We start from the raw sequence: 25912 nt of genomic DNA on the forward strand, positions 1-25912 counted from the left end.
AATTTGTATAACAATAATTTGAATATCTTAATTTAATTTTTGTTAAACATAATTAATAAAAGAAACTATAAATCACTTCAAAAACAAAATCTCCATTTTATTACCATTCCAGGCGTATAATTTATATTCAAACTTGTTCTTACATTACACTGCATGCATGCAGCACTTATTTTCTATTACCAGGGTACAAAGTCTTTGTATCCGTATAAACATCTCATTCAGGTCAGCGTTTGGTATGGGAATATTTTTTGCAATGAAATTGGTAGCTGATGTCATCTATCTATCTGATCCAGCTACGCCCATCAATGTAATCGATGGTTGTAAACGGCGCGGCCTCCTTAGGACTGAGTTCATGCGACCATGCAACTCTTTTGGCTTCACTTGCACCAGCTCCGCAACATTTGTACTGCCCATAATGCGCGGTTCTGCAGATGCAGAAAGAATGAAAACAGGAATATGTTAGAATGAGAATGAGATATGGGATTCTCAGGATTATATATATATAGAGTACTGGTGCAGGCGGGTTAGAATAAAAGGATAGCGCTGGCTTACTTATCTCTGCTGGGATCATTCCAGTTATCCCATCCTTGGGGGACGATAATGTCAGCCATGTAAGTGTAAGCATACAATACTGTGGAATATGGTGCCCATGCCCTGCCCAGAAACATTAATCCCTTGCCTGTCAACGTGCAGTGCAGAAAAACGAAGCCCGTGTTGTCCGATGGAGAAGATCTCTTCTGAGCTGTAAATGCCCCATTATCTATAGGAATGGCATGCAAATCGCAGCTCTGCAATCAACAAATCCAAAAAATCATTATCAGCAGCTCCCATTTTATATGAGAAATCAAAATCAAAATAATGTCTGTCTGTGGGTACTGCAGATTTTATTTGTATTTGCTTTAAACTTTACCTCATAGATAGATCTTCCATTGCCGCATACAAAATCGATAGCACCCTCAATGTAACAGTTTTGAAAATAATGCCTCCCACTTTCGTCTAACACGGTGTCCTGATACCCCAGAAATCTGCAATCGTAAAACGCAGAACGATCTCCCGAAATCCTCACCGCCACAGCTTGATCTTCCGGGGTAAGATTTCCCGGACCATATGAATTCTGCATATATATAAAATTGACTTGAGTATTTCAAAAATTATATATATAATCTAGGCATATGCCATCTCATGTACTTTTTATACTATGACATTAATAGTCAATAATAAAATTCAAAAACCTTACCGTGATTGTGATTTTTCTGGCTGTGAAATCCGAAGCATACACAGACACCGTTGCTGAATAATATGTCCCACCGCTTGATTTCGCGCTATCATTCCAAGTGATGACGGTGCTGTTGGCGTCCGACCCACTGACCCTCACGAATGGCTTCTCTGCAGGAATCGTCACCTTCTCTCTGCACACCAGTACCAGTACACACAAGAAGGAAAGCACTCTCATATATACACCCTTTCGGTTTCTGATCACAAAACTTTCCTTTACCTTCCCTTTTTGACATAATTTATTTCACAATAAAATCATTCATTCTATGTAAACGACATAAAAGAAATGTATGTAAGTTGGAGCTATTTCCTCCTCTTATGAAACTCTCACATTATTATTATTTGGCTTCATTAATTACCGACCTATAAATGCCGGGACGGACATTAATCACGACGGGGTTCTTGTTATGCACTGGAACTGCATTGATGGCCCCCTGGACCGTTGTGAAATCGCCTTGACCTGCTTCCTTAGCTACTGTCAACACACGGGCTTTGTCAAAGTTGGCAGCAATTCCAGACGAACTGCCCCCCAATTCTGCGGAATCCACCTTCTCCCAATTACTGTTTATACGTTTTACAGATTTTCTATGGACAGCACAGTGGGTAGGTTGCGTAAAAAACACGTGCACCACTGCAAGAAATACTCCTATAACAAGCAATCCTCTAGAGTTGGCCATGGCCATGAATGAATTAAAGGAATGGGTGGATTCACAGAATTGCTGTGTATTGAAAAGAATCTATCAACCCAATTCTATATATGTTAGCAATAATCTATCATTTTCAAAGCAGTCACACATAAAACAATAATTCGTATACGGCCAGAAGAGGTAATTAGTAAGGCCCTACTCACGATAATTATATACAGCTAGCTACCCTTCAGCTCTCAGCCAAATGAAAACCGAAGCTCTCAGCTTTGCTAAGGAGCTAGTCCTAATCTCTCTGCTCAACTGTGTTATGCCTTCTGCTCTGGTTGTGGTTGTGCACACCATGACCGATCATGCGATCGCTATTTGAGCCTTTGCTTTCCTAATCCCTAGGGATCCGTTGCGTCCACTTGTTGTTCACACACTTCGAAATATTTGTGCAAACCCTAAACCGCGATGCTGGCGGCAGAAATATTATGCTACGTAGCAGACAATGGGCCTCGTATCTATACTGATCTGATTCTATAATTTTCAAACATGACTCAAATTCAAACTACAGTCTCTACCATTGGTTGAAATGAAATGGATTTCAAGATTTCACATTTCAACAAACGGTTGAAATCTTCACGGCTTCCCATCAAATTATACACGACACGACGTCATTTATCAATTCATGAGTTTGAAATAGACGACAACTCTTCTTGAGAGCGCAACTTCCTCTTACATAAAGCTAAGACTTCCTCTTACATAAAGCTAAGGAGTCTTAGAACTCATTGTTCAATGGTCTCTTTAAAGGAGGTCTACAATTCAATGTTCAATAATGATATATGGGTGATTAGAAATTTGAGAGACTATGAGAGAGCCAGGTTTTACACCAGGAAAATTACAAGTTGTCTATTTTATTGATTTTAATGGTTCTAACATCTATAGTATAAAGATAACTCACTCTAACAAATTTAGATAGCTCAGATAAGAAAACTATTTATTGAGTGGATATTCCCCTTCACAAATATAGATTTATATATGTAGTTTATGTTATATGTATAATTCTAAAACATATTTACTTTAATTTCTCATTTATTGAGTGGTGAGGGCTATATTTACTTTAATTTCTCATTTGTTGAGTGGAGAGGGCTCTATATTTTATAATGTGTCATTATATTTTTATTTGTAATTTTGATGGAAATGTGTAATTTAATACGAATAACAAAAAAAATTAATTTACCTTATAAACTAAATATTTCAATATGCATACTTAGTAAAAGATTTTAATATCTCACACACAAATATATATTATATATATAGTGTCTCTATTCTATTAAAAAAAAACAATCTTTGTATTTTGGAGATTAGTAATTCCTTCTATGTTTAATATACAAAATTATATGTGTGTGTGAGAGAGAGGAAATTAAACATGTAATATTTTAAAAAATATTAATAACAAGAATAATTCTATATATTATACGAAAACAAGAGAAAATTAAAGTTTCCTTATAGCTGAAACATTTTATTAGTGTGTCTTTCAAAACCAACATAGATGCATCTTAACTCCAAAACACTCAAGAACTGACAAGGATCAAATCTCATAGGTTGCAAACCTTAGGTTTGTATCTTCACATATTTAATCGACTTGATATATATATATATATATATATATATATATATATATATATATATATATATATATATATGAATCTATGTTGTAATTAAAAAAATGTCAAACCAATATTCACATCAAAATTAAATAGGATGAACTCTAAAAATCAAAATGGGGTGAAATTATTGAAATGCAAAATCTTATTATTAAAATATTATTAAAAAGAGAAACCTTTGGAAAAAACTTAAAATTTAAAATTAAAAGAGACGAACTTTTAGGATTAGAAATTAATAAGATGAAAAATTAATAAGAAAGGGAATAAAGGAACCCCGTGGGTTAGATTCTCATCATTATGAGACATTTTTTGGCTTGTCTCATCTATAATCAGATAATTTAATTAAATAACAAACAATTTCTCTATTGGGTGAATGCATGAAGATGACTTACTTTTTGGTGAAATGTAGCCATGCAATTTTAAATTTTCCCTCTTTTATCAAATTGAAATCTTCAAAATTCATAAAAACATTGTGAGTTATGTTTCACAATAAAAAGTAAATGTAGAGAATTATTCCAAACTAATTAGTGTCCCTATTCTATTAATAATTTTTTTCATTAACAGAAATTAAATGAAAAACATGAATGATATTAGGGTTATAATTTCATAAATATGAGAAATAATACTATAAAGAGAATAATATCAAGGTGAATGTAACTAAACTTATTAATTTCAAGTAATTAATGTTATTAACATAGATATTTATTACCCGGATTCGGGTGTTAATACGATGCATTTATGAGGGATCTCGCATTGCATGCAGCTGGCCCTTGAAGACGAAGATCGTAGATCTCAATGACATGCGAATTTATTAGGATACAGGATGGAATGATGGTCCCACAGACCGTCTTTAATGTGTGCCTGGCTCGAGAGTTCAAGCTCAAGGTTTTATTCATGGAATGGTGTTTGGTTCACGCCATTGCTCTTGGTTCTTTTCACCTCCACCCGTTTTTCTTCCCACACCCCTGTCTCCCTCAGGTTGTCTGGAAGCACGCCTGGGTTTTCTGTATCGCCTGGTTCCTCTGTGCTCAGTCCCTCCCCGTCAAGTCTGCCATTTTCCCTTTCTTGGTTGTTCAGACAATTCGAGGATGCCTCGAGGTCGAGGGGTCTCTCACCGAGGAGAAAATATTGGAAATAGAGGCAGAGCCTCTAATTCTACTCCTCAGAAAGTAGTCCCCATTGCTTCGGCCTCCCCGTCCTCTCAGCCCTCTGGCCACGCTGGGCCTCTCCTGCACAATTCCTTTCAAACAACCTGCTTCACCTTCCATAGCAGGCTCAACAGGCCAGTATTGTCTGCCAATATCACTGTTATTCTTGCTGAGGAGGACGAGGACAATCCGAGCAGCTCAACCCACACCACCACCTCTCAATCTCAGGATGATAGTGTCTTTCAAGGGGAGATTGCTGGGGTTGTGTTTAATGAAGATAACATGCAAGAAGATAGCACTGTTCCTGAGGCGCCTCCACATTCGGCAGATTCGACTCAGCGCGAGGTCCTTGGTTGTCGACTGGTTCATCATGTAGGCAGCATCCTCAACCTGGTAACTCTTCCAGAAGGTGGTATCGAAGGGAATGAAGACAATGGATTCGTCACTTGGATTGCCTCTTCGAGCCAGGTGGACAAGGATGCGCCCGACTCTCCACAACATGCCGAATGATGTTGGTTCATTGCCACGGGTGGCACTCTTGCCTTTGCTCTGTTTGATTTTATGCTATGTGTCTATGTTTTGGGTCTCTAGTTATGGGTCTAGTCTCATTTCTCATTTGGTATCGGTGCGAGCCAACTTGTTCTTGATCTGCAGCAACAATTCTTGGTTTGGCGAGTTTGTGTTAAACCCAGAACAGAATTATTTTTTTGAGGGTCTGTGTCTACCAAATCATGTTATGAAGTCTTTTAATCCTGGAAGGACAGATAGCATCATATGCATGTCTCAGAATCTCTCAATGAGGGCTGGCCTAGCATCATATGTATGTCTCAGAATCTCTCAATGAGGGCTGGCCTCTGCCTCCTCTGAGGTTTCGACCTCCATGTACATATTTTTCTCTTTTTTAATAGAATTAGTAAAAAAAATATAGATATTTATTAATTAGTCAAAAGATAGGTTGGAGAAAGTGGAAAAAAGTGAATGAGAAAGGGCCCATGAAGATCATAATTCTAAAAATAAAATAAGGAATTCAAATGGATTTCTCAAGAAAAATAATAGAAAACATCTAAGAATGAGCATAATATTTAAAGAATAGACAAACCATATTAGATTGTGTATTAAAAGGTTTTAACATAAGTTAGTGAGAGGAAATGGGTGGAGTGGATGTCTCGTGAGATGTTGGATGGTGGGTTTCAATCATTGACTAAGTTTATACACATCCTAGCCATTTAAACTGTTGGGATGTTTCTCTATTTTGAGGGCTTCTCTAATGACATGATGAGTATAGAATAGAGAGGTTATGAGAATATGAAATCATTAAAATTCATGAGGTATTTAGTATTATAGGAACCCTCAATTATAAATGATTTTGAGATATGAATATTGTGGTAATATTGTATAATTTCTTTTAGTTGAACCTTGAAGGACCTTCTTGTTGGCCCATGTATCATTTTCCATAGGAGCAGGGAATCGGATAAACTTCTAGGCTGAGCATAGGATCATATTTGGTTTATTAGATCTAAAAAAAAAATTAAGGCCAGTGTGGGGTTTAAATAGAGTCTTAATGTTCTTTTTCTTGCAACAATCTTGGACATGAGTGTAATAACCCTAGTTTCCACTCCACTACAGTTAGAAAGACTCTAGTTCAACATACCTTAGTTGTTGGTTGAAACTCATCCCCTTTCACCCTTGTTTTTATTTATATGAATCTTAGAAGGAAGTTCTTAGATGTTATAGGGCTAAAATTACTCAGAAATTTATCATAATTATTTTTTCACAATTTCATAATTATTAAATAATAATAGTCACATAATTGAGAAGAATGGTCTTTGTGAGTTAGGAAAAACTCATAATTGGGCATGAAACATAGTTTGATTAGTGAAAGAATTTGTGAGTTCTCTCCCACATATTTCATGTATTTTTATATGTGGTTCTTTTAATTATTGCTAGTGCATGTTGACTTGTCCTCTGTGGCTAAAAACATCATCTTGTTTCACTATGTATATGTGTAGTGGGTTGGTTCAAGAAGTTAAGAGTGGGATATCTATAGGGTCTAGAAACTTCACTGATTTGTGAGGGTTTCATGCATGCATATTCCATCTTACTTAATGAGATGAATATAATGTATTTGCTTTAAGTATTGCTAATTCATATACACTTTTCCACACATTATTTGATGTATCTAGAGAAAAATACATGAAGCAATAACTCTTTGACTTCTAAGAAAATGTATAGGTAATATGATTGACGACTCCATTGGGAAAGATCACAAGTGAGCCTCTTAACCTTCTCTTTACTACATCCCTTGCCTTGGTTAATTTATAAATAATTTTGTATTGATGGAAATCTATTTTTTCTATCCCTTGTTTTTATTTATTATTGAATTGATTCTTTGTTGTTTGAATGACCCTTGAAGTTTTAGATCTAAGTGTGTTTTAAAACTTATTCTAAAAAATAAATAAATAAAAGGAGGAAAAATAAGTCACATATTTTAGATCAAATTATGTGACTTTTTGTACATAATTTGAATGAAACAAATAAATATATGAATTCTCCTTGAAGTTTTAGCTGAACTCAAAAAGGACATTGTCTAAAACAGGGTCTTTGTGAGGAAGAAATTATTGATTGAGAACATATTAATCTTCTGATTTTTCATGAAAATCATGCAAATTTATTTTCACAATATCTTTTGATAGGGACCTATGTTTTACATCATAAAAAACCATGTGATAAAAAAAATTACTAGATTTATTTCTATATGTAGTATGTTATGTTTCTTAGATATATTTAGTAACCAACTCCCTTCAAAAAAAAATTCTCTATTTTTTGTTTTATTTTATTTTTCTACTTATTTTTTAAAGTTAATTTGAAGCTTTATTTCTCACCTAAAATAAAGAAAACACATCCTCTACCCTAAATTAGCAAAAATTGGAACCCCGTGCTAACCCCCGCTAATAATCTTAATAACAATGTTATAAATTCCTAACCTGCCATCATAAATTTATAAGCAAATATAAAAACAAATATAAATTGTAATAGATACAATAAACATGTATAAGAGAACAATTTTAGATATCTTAGTAAATAGCATATATAATAACATAGATTAACAACTATCAATAAAGCACACATCCATTATAATAGGTAAATAATAGAAAAATTAATAAGTATATATAGTAGAGCATTAATAAATATCATAATAAATATCAATCATAATAGATAACAATAAGTATATATAGAGGAGCTATAGCTAATACCATAATAAATAAAAAAATTAATAACAATATAGATAATAAGGAGCATAATAATAAATATAGAATTAAAATAGCATTAACAATAACAAATATTAAATATAAACAAAAAAAGCATTAAATATTAGAATACTAATAAGAATAATACAAAATAGTCTTAAAAATTACAAAAAGAAAATTTTAATAACAAATTAATTAATTATAAATAGGCATAATAAATAACTTACATAACAATAATAAAATCTCAATTTAATCAATGAAGAATAACATCATAAACATCAACAAGCATTAACCATAATTAATAAGCAAAATGTAATTATAAGGCACATTAACAAAATAAGACAAAATATAATATTGTAATATAAATATAATAATTAAGCCATAAACCATTAATGGATGCTCAATAAACATTAAGCATCCAAACCATTAATGGTTGCTCATTAAGCATTAGGCATCTAATAAGAAGAGCATTAATGGATACAAGCATTAATAACATTAATAATAATTAAATGATAAAGCTAACATTAACCTCATCAAATATAAAAGCAAATATAATTATAATGGACATAATAAACATTTAAATTCATATGATTTATAAGAAGTCATAATAAATAACTTTCATAACAATAATAATAAAATCACATCTTTATCAATTAGGAATAACATCATAAATATCAATAAACATAAACCATAATTAATGAGAAATAAAAATTTTCAAAATTTTAATTATAAGGCATAATGACATAATAAGACAAAATATAAAATTGTAATTTTTATAGAATAATTAAAAATAAATTGCAAGGTAGGTATTAAAAATATGTATAATGTAAAAGCATAAAGCTTATAATAAATAAAATTGGTATAATGTAAAATCATAAAGCTTAAAATAAATAAAATCATCAATAAGAAAAAGTGTCGGCCATTGGACTTCACATCCTGGGTTTCATATTTATACCTAAAAATCACCTTCTTTTCTCCTCACATTATTGTCCTGATGATGAGTCTAGTTGCAGACTCGAAACGTCGACTACAAAACATGAACACTGTGGAAAATCCGAACTCCTTTCAAAAATCACACCACAGTAATTTGCAAACTAAATTATATAGTTTTAATTGAATTGGAAACAAAAAATGTACTTCATTAGCTTGCATTAGGATTAATATTGATCCTTTTTCACACCATCTCAATTTCACTATGTAGCCCTAAGATATAAAAAACCTAAAGTAAAGTGTAATAAAATTAATGAGACATTTTTCATTATAGAAAACGAAAATTATCTTAGGTTTGTAGATCGTTGGAGTATAGAAACCATCGGAGAAAGAGAAAAACCCATGGAACTAGCTTAAATTTTTTCGTAACATGTGCCTTTGAAGGTAAAGAAGGTGGAATAAAGGCATATTTTGATGAGATTGAGGGTCTCAGCATGAACTAAAGTGGAGATTAGATTGATGCATTTAGGGAGAGGTATTTGGGTAAATAAGAACACCAAATCAAAACTTACCTTGATGGCATGCTCATCAAGTTGAAAATGTTTGGCTTTTTGGATGAAGTAATGGGAATATTTGATAGAGGAGGAGGTGTAGCTAGTAAGGGATCTAAGCTTTTTCTTAAGGAAACAAGAGAGGGCACGATTAGTGATCATATGGTTAGTAAACTTTTGTGGATATTCCACCATAGAGTTGATGGATCATATTGGTAGCAAAATAGTTTTCTTTAGGTATATTGTGGGGAATTGTATGGGATCTAGATTAGTTAAGCCAAAATTCACAAAACCCTAATCATAGTCAATGAATATGTGAATAACCATTACGATCCCATTAAGCACATGTTTACCAAACTAGAAGCACGAGTCTTAGATATAAACCCTATTGTGAGCTTCCTTATGAAGGCTACAACCAATAAGGGCAAGGTATTAGGGTAAGATGGAGGTTTTAATGCAGGGGTTGGACTAGATGGGAAATCAATAGGCCAGGAATAAATAGAGAAGGAATTTAAGGGAGAAACTAAAAATATAAAACCCATTCTAGTGTCCTGAACCATTCAAAGTCCTTATTCAAAGTGGAATCGAAGATAAAATTCAAGTTGTATCATGGATAGATTGATGCTCTAAATCTAAAACATTGGTTGTAACAATTAAAGGACTATTTTATTATTCACCATATAGAGGAAGAATAGAATAATTCATTTACTTAGTTGAAAATTGAAATTAAAGGACCATGCCCTGACCTCATGGGAAATCCATATGGAGACCTTGAGGTTGGAGGGAGATCCTTTAGTGACTAAGTGGGAGGATTTCAAAATCCTCATAAATTTACAAGTTTACCTTATCAGACATTTAGCTTACTCGTGGATCTAGTGGAATTATTGTAGGCAGAAGTAGGGGAAGAGAGTACATGAGTACACCACTAAATTTAGAAAGATAGCTATAATGTTGGGTATCTCCCAAAAGTACCCAAGCATGATCTTCCAGTATCTTAGCTTCTACATATCGGTTTTTAAAACAAAGTGATAGTGTTAAAAACTAGGTTGGTGGGTGACACTTTTGTATAGGAATAATTCTTGAAGAACATAGGCCAGAAGAAAGTGAAATCTAATGGGTCGAACCAGAAGGAGTACCAAAACACTTCTAGGAGGTGAAGAGTAAGTGGGAAGGGGAAAAATATAATAACCATAACATGCCAATTTAAAGATACCAACGCCACTACAACCATTTTAATATTGATGGTCATAAAGAGAAGTGTTGGAAGTTGCATCCAAAGCTTAACTTAAAGAATAAAAAGAAAGATACTTAGAAGAGGAATCTCATGGCTACTGATTCAAGCAACCAGGTTGAAATCAACTTGGAAGTGGATGATAATATCATTTGTAAATCATTATAAAATGAATTGAATGTGAGTATCCTTCAAAAACAAGAAGATAATGAAAATACTAGACTCTTCCACATAATGATATAGGTAAAGAAGGCAAAGATTGATGCATTGTTTGACTTTGGATCATAGGTGAACCTCATTGTGGCAAAGCTAACTGACAAATTTCTATTGGCATTTCATTATTACCCAAGCCCATATCCATTGGGATGGGTAAATAAATAAAGGAAACCAAACAATGCAAAGTTAGATTGCTACCAATGTTAACTGTGTTGATGATTTAGAAATATATGTAGTCCCCCTTGATGTATGTGAAGTGGTGTTTGGAAGTCCATATATATATAGTAAAATATATTTCTTACTAATTATTCTACAAACTGATTTTGTCTTAAAACAGTAAAACATATTTCTTTCTAGAACTAACCAGTTTCTCAACTTGGTTGGTACAAATCTTCTAGAACTAACCAATTTCTCAAATGATTTTTCTCTTACTAGTTGTTCTACACACTGATTTTGTCCTAAAATAGTAAAACATATTTCTTTCTAGAACTGACGAGTTGCTCAGCTTGATTGGTACTTCCTAGTGAAATCTTGACTTGCGCTTATGAATGTTGATGTTGAAGTATTTTCCATCCTAGATGAGGCAGTACTAATTGGATCTCGACATGAAGATTACATTTCATATATATATATATATATATATATATATACACACACACACATACATACATACATATATACACACATACACATACACATACACATACACATACACATACACATACACATATAGACATACACATACACATATGCATATACATACACATAAACATATACATATATACATATACATATGCATATACATATACATATATGTATATGTATATATGTATATGTATATGTGTGTATATATATGTGTGTATATATATAAATATATATATATATATATATATATATATATATATATATCTATATATGAATGAGATGTAATCTTCATGTAGAGATCTAGCTAGTACTGCCTCATCTAGGATGGAAAATACTTCACCATCAACATTCATAAGGGCAAGTCAAAATTTTAGTAGCAAGTACCAACCAAGTTGAGAAACTGGTCAGTTCTAGAAAGAAATATACTTTACTATTTTAGGACAAAATCATTCTGTAGAACAACTAGTAAGAGAAAAATCATCCCTAGAGGGGTGTAGTAATAAACAAAAACAACAAGAAGAAGAGTTACTACATGCATACAAGGATGTGTTCGAAGAGCCTAAAGGGGAACCATCCAAAAGGGAAGTGGAGTATTATATATTGTTATTCCCAAACTACCTATGGAAAAACATTGGGTTGTACAAGTAGCCTGTTAAAGAAGCAAGTGATGCCAAGAAGTCGTTGTAGTGTATACTGGAGCAGTCGACCAAATACCTCACCATGTATGTCAAACATTATCATTGTGCCCAAGAAGGATGGGACTTGGTGGATGTGTATTAATTATAGGGTGTTGAAAAAAATCACGCTTAAGAATTAGTATCACGTACCTAGGATAAAAAAATTTCTATATTAGTTGTGATAAGCCAAATACTTCACCAATTTGGAGTTAAAATCTAGATATCAAGGGTTTTGAGTCAAATAAGAGGATTTCTCGATGACCATATGAAAAGCTAGGAAAGGTTTGTATGAGTGGTTACTCGTGCATTTTGGGCTATGCAATGCACCAACTACACTTGTGAGGCATATGATATGCCAGAGATCTTGATGCAGGAAGGAGTTCCTATATGTTATCATTATAAAGTATTTCACGAGGGAGTTCTTAACTACCTTACCTAGGACTAGAAGATATATGTCCTTATACACTATGTGAAGAATCGAAAACATTATCTGATCGGAAAGGGCATAGTAATCCACACAAATCACCAATAACTATAGTACCTATAGGCCTAGAGTAAGCTACTAAGAACTACAAGTGGATGGGATTTCTATATCAGTTTCATTTAGTGATTAAGTATAAGAATGGCAACAAACACAAGTTGGGTGGCATGATTTCAATGCCACCCACATCAAAAATCACATTTTTGGGAAATTTGATGCACATGGACCCATTCACCCATGATTCATACATAGAATCATATTTAGAGGATGAGGATTTGAAGGAGGTGTTTTAGCCTTTGTAGAGACAAAGTCATGTGCATGATGGTGACACCATAATTGATTAACATCTTCAAGATGAGTTACTCTATAGGTTGATAATGTATGCATTCCTAAATGTGAGTGATTGTATATACTTAAAGAGGCTCACACCTCCAAGGTTTTAGGGCACTCTGGTGTAGGGAAGACAGTGGAAAACTTGCATAGGTGTGTGTATTGGTGCAATATGTAAGAACATGTAGCTATGTTCATAACAAGATACATGTTTTTTTGTACTAGCAAGGCTAGTAATAAGAAATAGGATCTAAATCATCTCTTTCTTATGCCCACTTGTCCTCGGGAAATAATTTCCATGGAATTTGTGCGACATCAAAATAATGGATTTTTAACATAAATAAATAATCCTAGAGGTTCAAAAACTTAACCCTCTAAAATGAAACACAAAAAGGTTTGTGGGGCTTAGGGTGGTTAGTGATAAATCAACTTCTCAAGGATTCAACTTTTTCACACAATATTTATTTGGGATTCATGAAATCTCATTGGAAAGAACTATTCAAGGACCACAACATTTTACTAGGGTAATGGAATTCCATGGTAACCCACAAACCACCAATTTCCAAAAACCATCATGTTCTTCCTAAAAAAGGATCTAGATGTTTAGGACCCAAAGGTCATAGAAAAACTACAAAGAAATAGAGAACTATTGAGACAGTCGAAAGGTCGGTGGCCATCAATAACCATGTTAATCAAAATTCATCATTTGTTTCTATCCTTATAGTGAATAGGATATCCTCTTCTTATTGTGAATGTTTGATTTACGATAATTCTTCCCTTTCAACATGTTAGAGCGGTGGGTTTATTGAGTGATTTCATCTTATGTGGACTCCAAATCACCTTGTGACAATTGATTGAGGAAACTACATCATATGAAATTCATGAATTTTAGATCCATATGGACTTAGGGTGAAATCCACTTTTCCCTCCAAAGTTCCCCTCAATTGTTGGATCATCTCCCTCCCATCTAATGGCTCTCATCCTTACACAACTTTATGCATATTCAAGTGAGGCATGCATTTACGAAGGAAATATTTTCATTGTTGAATTCTTTTTGGATAGGGTAATATCACTATAACAGATATAACCATTTCTCTAAAGCATCTTCATCTACTTGACCTTAAAATATGGGGTTATAAAAGTTAACATGTACCTTGAAGGGTTTAATGCCACTAGAATTGTTCATTTTTTAAGGTGCCTCGATTGCCATTGGAAGATGTTGAAGGCTCTAAGTGAAATTGTCCATAGTCTCATTTATTTATTGTGCAAGTGTTTCCTTAGGAAAAAAATGCTAGGATATTATATTGCAACATCTCTCATTTATTCTAGTGTTGGAGGCCACATGGGTTTGCAAGAGCGATCATTATCAAGTGAAATTAGCTTGAGACCCAACTCTCTACACCCTAACCTCGTCAAGGACATGAACTAAGAAATAATGAGAATATTTCTCTCATACCATTGATTCACATTGTACAAGGAATGAAATTTAATACAAGAAAGTAAATAGAACACACACATAGAAATATAATAGATATTGGAGACCTAAATTCTATTAATAAATGAAATAGTAACACAAATTGGCTAAGATGGTGGTAGCTATCTTTGAATATAGAGATATGGTGGTGACATTGATTTGAAAAAGATATTACAATATGCTAAAATAATGTCCTTTTAACATAAAGAAAGAACCATAGAGCTCCAAATACCTAACCCTAGAAGATGAAATAGTACCAAAAGGTTTGTGGGCCTTGAGGTGGCTAGTTGGTACGTCAACTTCTTAGGGATGCAACTTTTGCATACAATATTTTCCAAGGACTAAAATTTTTGAATAGGGCTAGGAATGCACTGGAAATCCATAGCCTAAAAAAATTCCAAAAAACATCATTGTTGACCTCAAAATAGCCCTAGAAGTTTGAGACCCGATGTTTTTCACCTTAACCTTTTAAGGGACATGCACTAAGAAACAACAAGGAGAATATTGCTCAGATACTGAAAATCTAGTTTATACAAGGAATGAAATGAAATGCACGAAAGTAAATGGAAAACACACAAATATATATAGTAGAGATTGGATACCCAACTTCTATTGATAAGTGAAATAGTAACACAAATTGGCTAGAATAGTGAAAGCTATATATGAATAGAGAGAGATGGTGGCTACATGCACTCAAAAAATATATTATAGGAGGCTAGAATAATGTCCTTTTAGCATAAATAAAGAATCATATAGGTTCACAAATATAACTATAGGAGATAAAACATCAAAAGAATTGTGGGCCTCTTGGTGGTTAGTTGGTGCATCAACTGCTCGGGGCTGAAAATTTTGCATACAATATCTATTTTTGGTGCAAGATAACTCATTAGAAAGAAATATTTGAGGAATACAACTCCTAACTAGGTCTAGGGAATTTCATGACATTCACTCACCTAGCAAATTTCTAGAAAACCTCATTTTTAGCCTAAAAAGGACCCTAGAAGTTTGGGACCCAATTCTCTGCACCCTAACCATGTTGGGGATATGCACTAAGAAACCAAAAGGAGAATATTTCTCTAATACCACTCATTTGGCTAATACAAGAAATGAAAAGAAATGGAGGAAAGTAAATGGAAAACACACAAAGAAATATAGTTGATATTGGAGACCCAACTTCTATTAATAGGTGAAATAGTAACAAAAATTGGCTAGAATTGTGGAAGCTATATCTAAATAGAGAGAGATGGTGGTTACATGCATTCCTAGTAGATATTAAAAGAGGCCAAAATAATGGATTTTAATATACAGAAAGTACCCTAGAGGTCCAAAATCCTAACCGTAGAAGATGAAACACTCAAATATTTGTGCACATTGAGGTGGTTAGTTGGTACATCAACTTCTTGGGGATGCAACTTTTTCATACAATATTTGTTTTGGGTGCATGATATCTAGTTGGAAATAAATATCCCATGACTATAGCTTCTTACTAGGGCTATGGAATGGTGTGGCAATCCCTAGCCAACCAAATTTCCAGAAAATAGTGTTTTGGCCTCAAAATGGCCCTACAAGTTTGGGAGTCAAAATTCATTAATAAACTACTAATAAAATAGAGAGTCATTGAGAGAGTGAAAGAGGTGGGTAGCCATTGATACTCACCTATATCAACATTCATCCTTTTGTTATATAATTATAGTCAGTAGGAGCTCACTTTTCTTCTTACTACTGCAGTGTTATGTAGAAGAATTATTACCCTTGAGCATGTTAGAATTTTGGAGCTATTGGATGATGTCATACTTCTAGAATATTAAACACCTTGTGGAAAGTGATCAAGGCCACTCCATCATATGAATCTCATGCATTTTAGAGCTACAGGGCCTTGTGGTAACATTTTTCTTTCCCTTTGAAGTCCACTCAATAGAGATTATTGAAGTAGGTTGTAGATTCTTCCTTTATTTGATGAAAATATTCTACTTTGGTGCCATTTACCATGATTTCTTGAATTATAATTTTTCCTCTCCCAATTTTTGGATTGTTTATGGAAAAACTTTGTGTTCTGGTCCTTTTCCCAGAGCCACGCACTACTAGATTTCAGTTTACAGTATTCATCTTTTTTCAACAAGGAGCAGTACTTATAAAATTTAAATTTGTCCTAGATCAAAACATTTAAGGAGACTCGTTCTCCATCCATGGACGTATGAATGATGCCATTTTGTTTTCCAAATATTGTATAGCAAATTGATGGGAAGGAAAAGAGGATTTTATCAAGTATTTAATGTAGAATTTAAGCCTTTTGATTTTTCTTTACCAAATATGAATTAGGTTTTCATCTACCCAAGGAAGCTAGGATTGAATGACCACATTGTGGAAATCAAGATGTTGGAGCCATAAGGGGATAAATCAGAACAAGATGGGACCAAAATTAAATGGAGGGTATAAGACTAGCTAGGGTGATGATTAAAGACGCTCCATGGAAGTATAGAAGAGCTAAGGGAGAGGTTACACCACACGAAATCATATGATATGAGGAAATGATGTAGTTTTTCTATGATGTGGCTAGATCAGGTTCTCTTAATATTTCATATGTATTTAATGTCAATAGCTTTAAGACCCATTAGATTAGAGTGTCTAATATAGTCCTCCATATTCTCTTCAAATGGATCTCCAACATGTGATCCCTTTTTTTTCTCCCAGTTGTGTAAGTTGGTATTGATATCCCCACCAAATATACTGAAGGCACCAAACTCTAAGACACTTAAGATTTATAATTGTGCCAAACATTCATGCTTTTATCGAAAATAAACTGACATATAAATGTTGATGAAAAAACATACCTGGGTAGTGGTGAGGACAAGAAAGGAAGAAGCAAGCTAGTGGAAATTTTTGGTCGAATTGAGCAATTGGTCTTGGGATGGATCCTAGAGAGTGTAGATACCTCTAGATGCACCTCTAGAACTTACGAAGGCACCATTTTTGCTACTCCACATTTGATGTTATTGAAGTAAAATTTTCTTCTCTTCCAATTTTATCTCATGAAGCAGAACAATCGAGGGTCTTTATTTTATTGTTAGATATTTTACTTTAGATCGTATTCTTTTAGACCCCAATCCCCTATAGTTCTAGGAGAGGACAAAGATTGTTTACTTTTAGATTGAGATGCTCCTTTAGAAGCAGAAACACTAATACTTCTTTTACTTCCCTTACCTCCCATATATACGTGCTTGGAGATTTTTTAAAGTGTATTGATGACCAAGTCCTTTTTCCTTTCATATTTTCTCTATTCTAATTTCTGGATTGCACTTCTTCTCATATTCCCAGAATCGATGATATTTTTCCTTTATATTTTCTTCTTCTAATTTTTCATCATTTAAACTACCAAAGGTGACTTCAGTTGTGCCTTCTAGTGAAAAAAGGAATCCTTCTACTCCTTTTGAGGTTTCCTCTAAAGTGACTTCTAGTTCTTCATTGGATTTTGAATCAATCACAGGATCTGTTGGAAGTTGGGGAGATTTTGGATTACATGAAGGATCTGTCACATTAGAACAGTTAATGGATTTCCCATTCTTCCTCATGAACAAGAGCATCATACATGTTTCCAGTTTCTCCATGGTTGGCATATTTTCTTATTCCTTATCCATTGGTATTAGATTTATTTTTAGGGGAGCTTGGCCTAGATCCCTTTTGTTGTGTATGCCCTTATTGTTGGTTTGATGGGGAATATTTCCTTTGGGGTGATTTATGATTTTTATCTTATTTCAAATTGATCTCCAAAATCCCTTCCTATCCTAATATTCTTTCTTTTTAAGGAAATTTATGGCAAAATGTCCATAATTGTGACATATTTTTCATTTAAATGGAAGTAGATTGCAATTGATCTCCCGCATATGAGACCAACTATCTAGGTTGAGGTTGAATTCCATCGGAAATCCTTTATCTATTTCCACCTCAACATAGATTCAGGCACAAGGGAAAATTCAGTCACATGAATCTGCCCCACCCACATATTTCCCTGATTTTCCAATTCTTCTAAAATTTGCATCATTCTAGTAGTGTAGGGAGGAAGGGAAAACTTACCTATACTGAAAAAGAAGCGGGGATGTCACAATACAGGTTGAATTTCGAGCTCCAATGATCTAGGTAAATCCCTTGTGCTCCCATGAAATATGAACGACTTTGAAAGATCAGGTCAGGATCTGATTTATTCTAAAACTTAAGAAGGTGAAAAGCCCTTTACGATTGAAAGAAGAAGTGAAAAACTAAAATTTTTGTGGGTATTGTGGTGGTTAGTTGGTACTTCCACTTCTTGTGGATGTAAATTTGGCATACGATGTCTATTTTTGGTGCATGCTAGCTCATTTGAAAGAAATATTTGAGGAATACAATTGTTGACTAGGTCTAGGGAGTGCCATAAAATTCCCTAGCCCGCAAAATTTCCAAAAAACCTCATTTTTAGCCTCAAAATGACCCTAGAAGTTTGGACCCAACTCTCTGCACCTTGACCACGTAAAAAAAAACAAGTAGATCTATGCAACAACAAGGATTATATTGCTCTAATACCACCGATTTGTCTCATATAAGAAATGAAATGAAATGGAGGAAAGTAAATGAAAAACACACAAAGAAATATAGTAGATATTGGAGACCCAACTTCTATTAATAGTAACAAAAATTAGCTAAAATGGTGGAAGCTATATCTAAATAGAGAGAGATGGTGTCTACATGCATTTGAAATAGATATTGAAAGAGGCTAAAAAAATGGATTTTAATATAAAGAAAGCACCTAAGAGGTCCAAAAGATGAAACACTAAGATATTTGTGGGCATTTGGGTGGTCAGTTGATACATCAACTTCTCAAGGATGCAAACTTTTCATGCAATATCTATTTTTTTGGCACATGATATTTGGCGGAAAGAAATATCCCACGATTATAGCTTCTAGATAGGGCTAGGGAATGGTGTGGAAATCCCTAGCCCACCAAATTTCTACAAAAAATCATTTTTTCCCTCAAAACAACCCTAGAAGTTTGGGAGCCAAAAGTCATAGAAAAACTACTAAGAAGACAAAGAGTTTTTGAGACACTGGAAGAGGTGGGTAGCCATTGATATTCACCTAAATCGACATTTACCATTTTTTCTATCCTTCTAGTGACTAGGAGCTCAATTTTCTTCTTACTACTGGAGCTTTACGTAGAATCCTTCTTTCCCTTGACGATGCTAGAGTGTTGTGGCTATTGGATGATGTCATCCTTGTAGAGTCTAAAGCACATTTTGACAACTAATCGATGCCATTCCATCATATGATTCTCATGCATTTTAGAGCTATAAGGTCTTATGGTGATATTTTATTTTCCCTTTGAAGTCCCCTCCATTGTTGGAATGTCTCCCTCCCATGTAATGGTCCTCATCGTTTAACAACATTATGAATATTCAAGTGATGCATGATTTTAAGAAAGGGATTGTGTAAGGTCAACCTTCACATGATCAACTCCTGTGAATTTAATTGGTGGGTGATTAGTTTTATCGAACTCCTAACATCGTTAGTTTTGGTCGAAAATGAGAGAAACACTTATAATTTTCTAAGAATTGAGCCTCATGTCTCTGTAAGAAGAAACGTTGTTGGATTTTATGAGCACAAGTTTTAACTTAATACTCCAAATTTTAGAGAGGAATTCATTCTCCCACAAAAGGAAGAAGCCAATAGAGAGGAAAAGAATGAGGAATTCATGGAGAAGAAGGATAAATAGTGGAAGAGGAGAAGAATAGAAAAGGAGGGGAGACAAAGGAAAAGAGATGGAAAACGAAGGAAAAGGAAATAGAGAAGGGAAAAAATTTGAGGTTATTTTGATCAATATGTTGTATATTTCCATTCAAATTTGTATAAACTTGGTTGTGACTTAAACCAACAAGCATTTTAATTTTAATTTTTGATGAAGCATATTAACCTTGTAAAATAGTTGAATCTCATTGAGGCATTATGCATGAAAATTAATAAAATGTACAATTTAAAATAAAGTATTGTTGCATAAATTTGGATCCCCTACATTTTTGTTTATTCCAATTAAGAAAAGAGTGTGTTCTTCCTTATTTTTGTTGTGACCCTAAGCTTAGTTTTGGTAGCAATAGTAATTGTTTTTATTTGCATGTTATTTTAGGGTTCCATTCCCATTCACCATATGTTTCTTGCAAAGTAAATAGAGATCATGAAAACCTAAATGCCTAAACCTCTGATGCCACAACCAGGGCCCCTAATCTAGGACAACATTCAAAACACGATGAATTTCACTTTGAATCAACTCGGAAAACATCTATCTTTTTTCATGAAAACTTGTATAATTAATTTTTTTCTTTTTATTTAGTCAAGGAAATTCTCAAATGAACCAAACAAATACTTCTTCATGATCCATGGATGGTGAACAAGGTAAATTGGTAAACTTGATTATAGCTCAACCTTAAAGGGATCAAAAAAATTAAACTGAACCCTTGACCTCCTCGATTTTGTGAAAAGGACAATCAATCTCACTCCAAGCTTATGATCCTTGAAGATATAATATTATTATTATTGTGACCTCCATCATAAATATTGTACTTTTTATCTCAAATATATACATAGCTTCTCAAAGCTACACAAATTATATTCTAAACTAGGGGCATAATAAATGTTTGAAATTTGAATTATTCTCACCTTACTTTGTATTAAATTTGAATGAGGGGTAGCTTTATCTTATTTTCAAAATTTATTTTAGAATGCATTAATCCATTCCATTTGAAGAATATATTTTTATTCTTTTTGGTATGATGATTCATCTGCTATTGGTTTTCTCATGCTTCATTCATCTTCTATTTGTTTCTCTCATGCTTTCATTTGGGTGACCACCTCCCAAGGGCATGGGTGCACAACAAAATGTCACAACCAAAAAGTTTAGAATTATCATGGTGAAGTTGGTGCTGCTAGAATCTATTCCTGTGCCACGTCTGCGAGAGGATGTCTGCGCCACGTTTGCAAGTGGATGTCTATTTGAAATTTTTTGCGAGATATATGTATGATTCAAAGTTTGTTTATATGATTTTATCTTTGGGTTACACCCATTAGGTAAAAGAAAATTATGAATGGACACCGACTTTTGGCATCGTGTTAATGTTGATGTTTTAAAAATCAACCATAACGTGTAGTTATTATTGTGTTAACAGTGATATCGTTAATGTGCTTTCAGATGTATATAATGAATGTTGAGTGAACATTTTTATTACTTACTCTCTCTCTCTCTCAGGAGAGCGAGAGAAAGAACTATAATAATAAATTTATTTAATATTGCCCAATAAAATTCATAATATTGAAAAATAAATTTTTATTACAATAATTTGAATATTTTATTTTATTTTTTGTTAAGCCTAATTAATAAAAGAAAATACAAATCACTTCAAAAACAAAATATCCATTTTATTACCATTCGAAGCCTATAATTTATATTCAAATGTGTTCTACATTACACTGCATGCGTGCAGCACTTTTTTTTATTACTATGGTAGAAATTCTTTGTATCCATATAAACTTCTCATTCAGGTCAGCATTTGGGATGGGAATATTTTTTGGAATGAAATTGGTATCTCATGTCATCTATATATCTTATCCTATTATAATCATTTGAATCCTTCCTATTATATTCAGGGTTTAATGAAATAACATAGGGGTGATTTATAAATGTGATTGATAATACATCTTATTTGAATACTTTGTTTTGTACAGTAACCCGAGAGGTGGAAAGAGGAGACAAAGAGAGACCATTCGATTGTCGAGAAGGAGAAATATTTTTATGTCTTGTTAATCGGTGTTAAAGAAGAAATTTGTATTCTTCAATAAGTGAGTGTGAATAAGAGTTTGTTTCAAAGGCAAGGTTTATGTTTTGTTTCCTTTACTTGAACTTGGTTCCCTTTTGACTGTGTATGATTGGAGTCATTCCTTTTGGTTGAAGCTTAAGTCAACTATGAGATCTCAAGATTGATGTTTCTTGTGTGATTAAGGTTAGAGCGAGTTTCTTGGATTCACATGTTCATTCTTTGTTTTCACAATATTTTTCTTTCCAAAGTACAAAGTGAAGTTATTTTTTTGTCAGGTAGCATAAACATAGTAGTAACTTTTTTCTCACAACAATGAGACTTCCTATGTGATTCTTTGGTTTATCTTGGAGCTTGTTGAGCAGCATTTGTGGTTAATCAAATGATTTATTTCTTGTTTATTATCTCAGTTAGTTTGAATGGTTCATGACTGGTGTGGTTAGTAGCCAGAGTGGTATTGAGATTGCAAAATTAGCTAGTGTAGGAACAAATTAGTAAGGCTCTTGATTTTTTTTATTACAGAACTTAGAGAGATTTAATGTTTGGTTAGAGATAGGATCTTGTAATATAGAGTTTACTAGTCCTCTTTGAAAATGACTATGATGTGCCTCAAATTATATGATCTACTAGTTTGACAAGTAAATGTTGAGGACACCTTAACGACCAACAGGAGAATGAATTCTTCTCCAAAATTTGGAGTATTAACTTAAAAATTGTGTCATTAAATACAACAACCTCTCTTACAGAGACATGAGGCTCAAAGTGTTATCAAATTCTAAGTGTTCTCTCATTTTCTACTAAAAATAAGGATGTTAATATTTAGATAAAACTTATCAACCACCAATTAAATTCATAGGAGTTGATCATGTGAAGGCTGAACTTGCACGCATGCATCACTTGAATACACATAATGTTTTGAAAGGATGAGAACCATTAGTTGGGAGGGAGATGATCCAAAAATGGAGGGGACTTCAAAGGGAAAATTAGATGTCACCACGAGGCCCTATAGCTCTAAAATGCATGAGATTCATATGATGGGGTGGCCTCTATTAGTTGTCACAAGGTGGTTTAGACTCTACAAGGATAGCATCATCCAATAGACACAACACTGTAACATGCTCGAGAGAAAGAATGTGTAGCACCCTCCTCTCACATTTACCCAAGCTAACCGTTCCACCGAGGTAAACATGTGACAAAGATATTATTATATGATTAAACTCCCTAAGTGTAGTTCAGGAAGTGGAACTTGTTGACGGTGCTGGACCCGCCAACATGTCATGGGATCTCGAGTAAGAAGTCCCAATTTGAACTCAGACCGCTTGGTGTAGGATTCCCAGCAGTGGACCGTACAGTAATGCCTTCGCCACGGTTTCACACAGAGGAAAGTAAGATGTCCCTGTTGATAGCAATGGTGTGACATATGCAGTCAATCAAGGAAGGTGCATGAGTGGTTCTAACACACGGAGGGTGAGGTGAGTGCACCCCTTCAAAACCTGTGATAGAATAGAGTTAATAAGGGAACGCATGAGTAAATATGCATCACAACATGGAATGAAAGTAAGCTAGCAATCCAAAATGATGGTTAAACCAACAGCACATTTTAGAAAGATTCATACATACATATATAGAAAATAGTTTCACATGCATGCGTAAGCAAACAGATACATATATCATTTAGCGTAAACAATATAGCTGAAATTCAATACAACATATGTATGAAACGTGTTGGCTCTGTTATATTAAGAAGTGTAAGTTCCAGTCATATGATACATCCATGTCCAACCACTAGTTCTTACAGCAGAATGTTACAGCCACAACTGCCTACTCCTCCAAAGAGATATAATATCTCTGCGCAGTGCAGAAGCCAAGGCTGTTTACAATACTGTCCAATCTCTCTCTAAGATAGTCCTATCGAAAGCTTGGCTGACCAAAAGCCTATACAATGAGTTATCAGGGACTATTTATAGCAAAGGGTGTGGTGGCCCTTGACATTCACCTTTGTGATAGTTCAACTACCCTCATGACTCTTCATCTACTCTATGACTGTTACATCCAACTATTGACTAGTGAACTTATACTTGAAAAGACGTTACATTACAATGCACATGTACCCATGTGAGAGAAAATGGCTTGATCAAGCCATGTAAGACATCACTATGACTTGGACAACAGTTGGAAGACCAACTCTTCAACATCCTCATGGTGGTTGACAGTAGCGAACTAATGCCAAGCTCGGTAGTGCATGATGGTGTCCATGTACTCTAAGGTGATATATTTCTGGGAACGAACTCTTGCATCCATAGCCTCCGGGTACACTGCTCGGGCTCCTCTATCCAACTTGTTTGATAGAATGTGCATCATTGTCTTGAGTGCAGCTGTACCAGCAACATACTTGTGAATGGTGTCTGCACTAATCAACAAGTCTAGGCTAGTGGCTATGCACCTCAACTCGTTAAAGTATGAGCCAAGATCTAGTCAGACCTGTGCCTTTGTCTTCACCTGGGTGAGTGTCCCAATAGATGGGATTGCATCTGCATGCACAACAACATCCATACTCTTGAATGCCCATGCATGGGAAGCCTGTAGACTAGTGATGAGCTGCAAGAGATCTTCATAGTTCTAGATCTAACTCTGGATGTGTGCCTTCAGCTCGACCGCTCTGGGCTTCATCATCTTAGGCAAGTGTAACAGGGCCCCCTTATATCTCATTGTCCATGTTTGCATGTAATCAAGAGAAGCATGCACCTTCGAAAGGATACATGTTCTTCTAACACATCGCTATTTCCAACTGTTGAGATGGATGATTGCCTTATTCACAGTACCAAACTTGGAATACAACGCCTACATGACTGTGTCAAGGGACAATACTTCATCCAGTATTTCCTTCTTGAATTATGCTCAGGTGGATGTTGTAACCAATTCTCCTCCCTCCTTGGTTGTCTATAGCTCCTTAACCATTCAATCTTTCTCAACTATCAAGAAGCGAACACTTGAGCTAGTGACTTCAACATATGCTCTGGTAGCATTGACTAATGCTACTAGATTTTCGCGCACGTTAGACACGATCACTCGTTCCTCAAACTGCGCAAGATATGTATGATCATTTGAAGTCAATACTCTGCAAGATTGCAGAACTCTATGTTGAGACTCGTCGAATGAGATGTTGTGCATCTCCTCCTCCAGATTGTCTCCAAGGATTTCAATGTCTCCTTCGTCGCTTGGTACTTTCTCCTCTTCTGGTGTGGTGAAGCTGGTGGTTCAACCTCTTTGTGGTGATGCATGAGGTCAATGTCTTTCTCTGATTCTTGTTGCTTCATATCTGTATCCATCTATTCAAGTGCTTGTTCTATCTCCTGAGTGAATTCCTGCTCCTGTGGTGGTTCACCTGGTCTGCCTGATACTAGTTGTTCTGATGAGCCTACTACCTGTACAGGCGCAGTTTCATCTATCTGTACAAGTCATTCCCCCTGTTGTACCTGTTCTTGTTGCATTTCCTTCTCCTGTTTGCACAACTCCTGTTCCTTCCGAAGTTGCTACTTTAACTCATGCAAATCCTTCTATGTTTCCTCCATTCTTCATTT

At 34.4% G+C, this 25912-nt stretch overlaps 1 protein-coding gene across 1 annotated transcript; it reads right to left on the minus strand.

Moving 5' to 3' along the window:
* Positions 1-280: 280 nt before the first annotated feature.
* LOC149259023 (putative pectinesterase 11) lies at positions 281-1952 on the minus strand. Its single transcript, XM_089446680.1, has 5 exons — positions 1639-1952; positions 1238-1409; positions 911-1114; positions 553-788; positions 281-425 (listed from the first exon to the last, which is right to left on the minus strand). The coding sequence occupies exons 1-5, from the start codon at positions 1950-1952 to the stop codon at positions 281-283; spliced, it is 1071 nt and encodes a 356-aa protein (XP_089302806.1).
* Between the last annotated feature and the right edge of the window lie 23960 nt (positions 1953-25912).

The sequence above is a fragment of the Pinus tabuliformis genome, chromosome 6, assembly GCF_031772625.1.
Source record: "Pinus tabuliformis cultivar Carrire ecotype Pingquan chromosome 6, CPIR1, whole genome shotgun sequence".
NCBI classification, from domain to species: Eukaryota; Viridiplantae; Streptophyta; class Pinopsida; order Pinales; family Pinaceae; genus Pinus; species Pinus tabuliformis.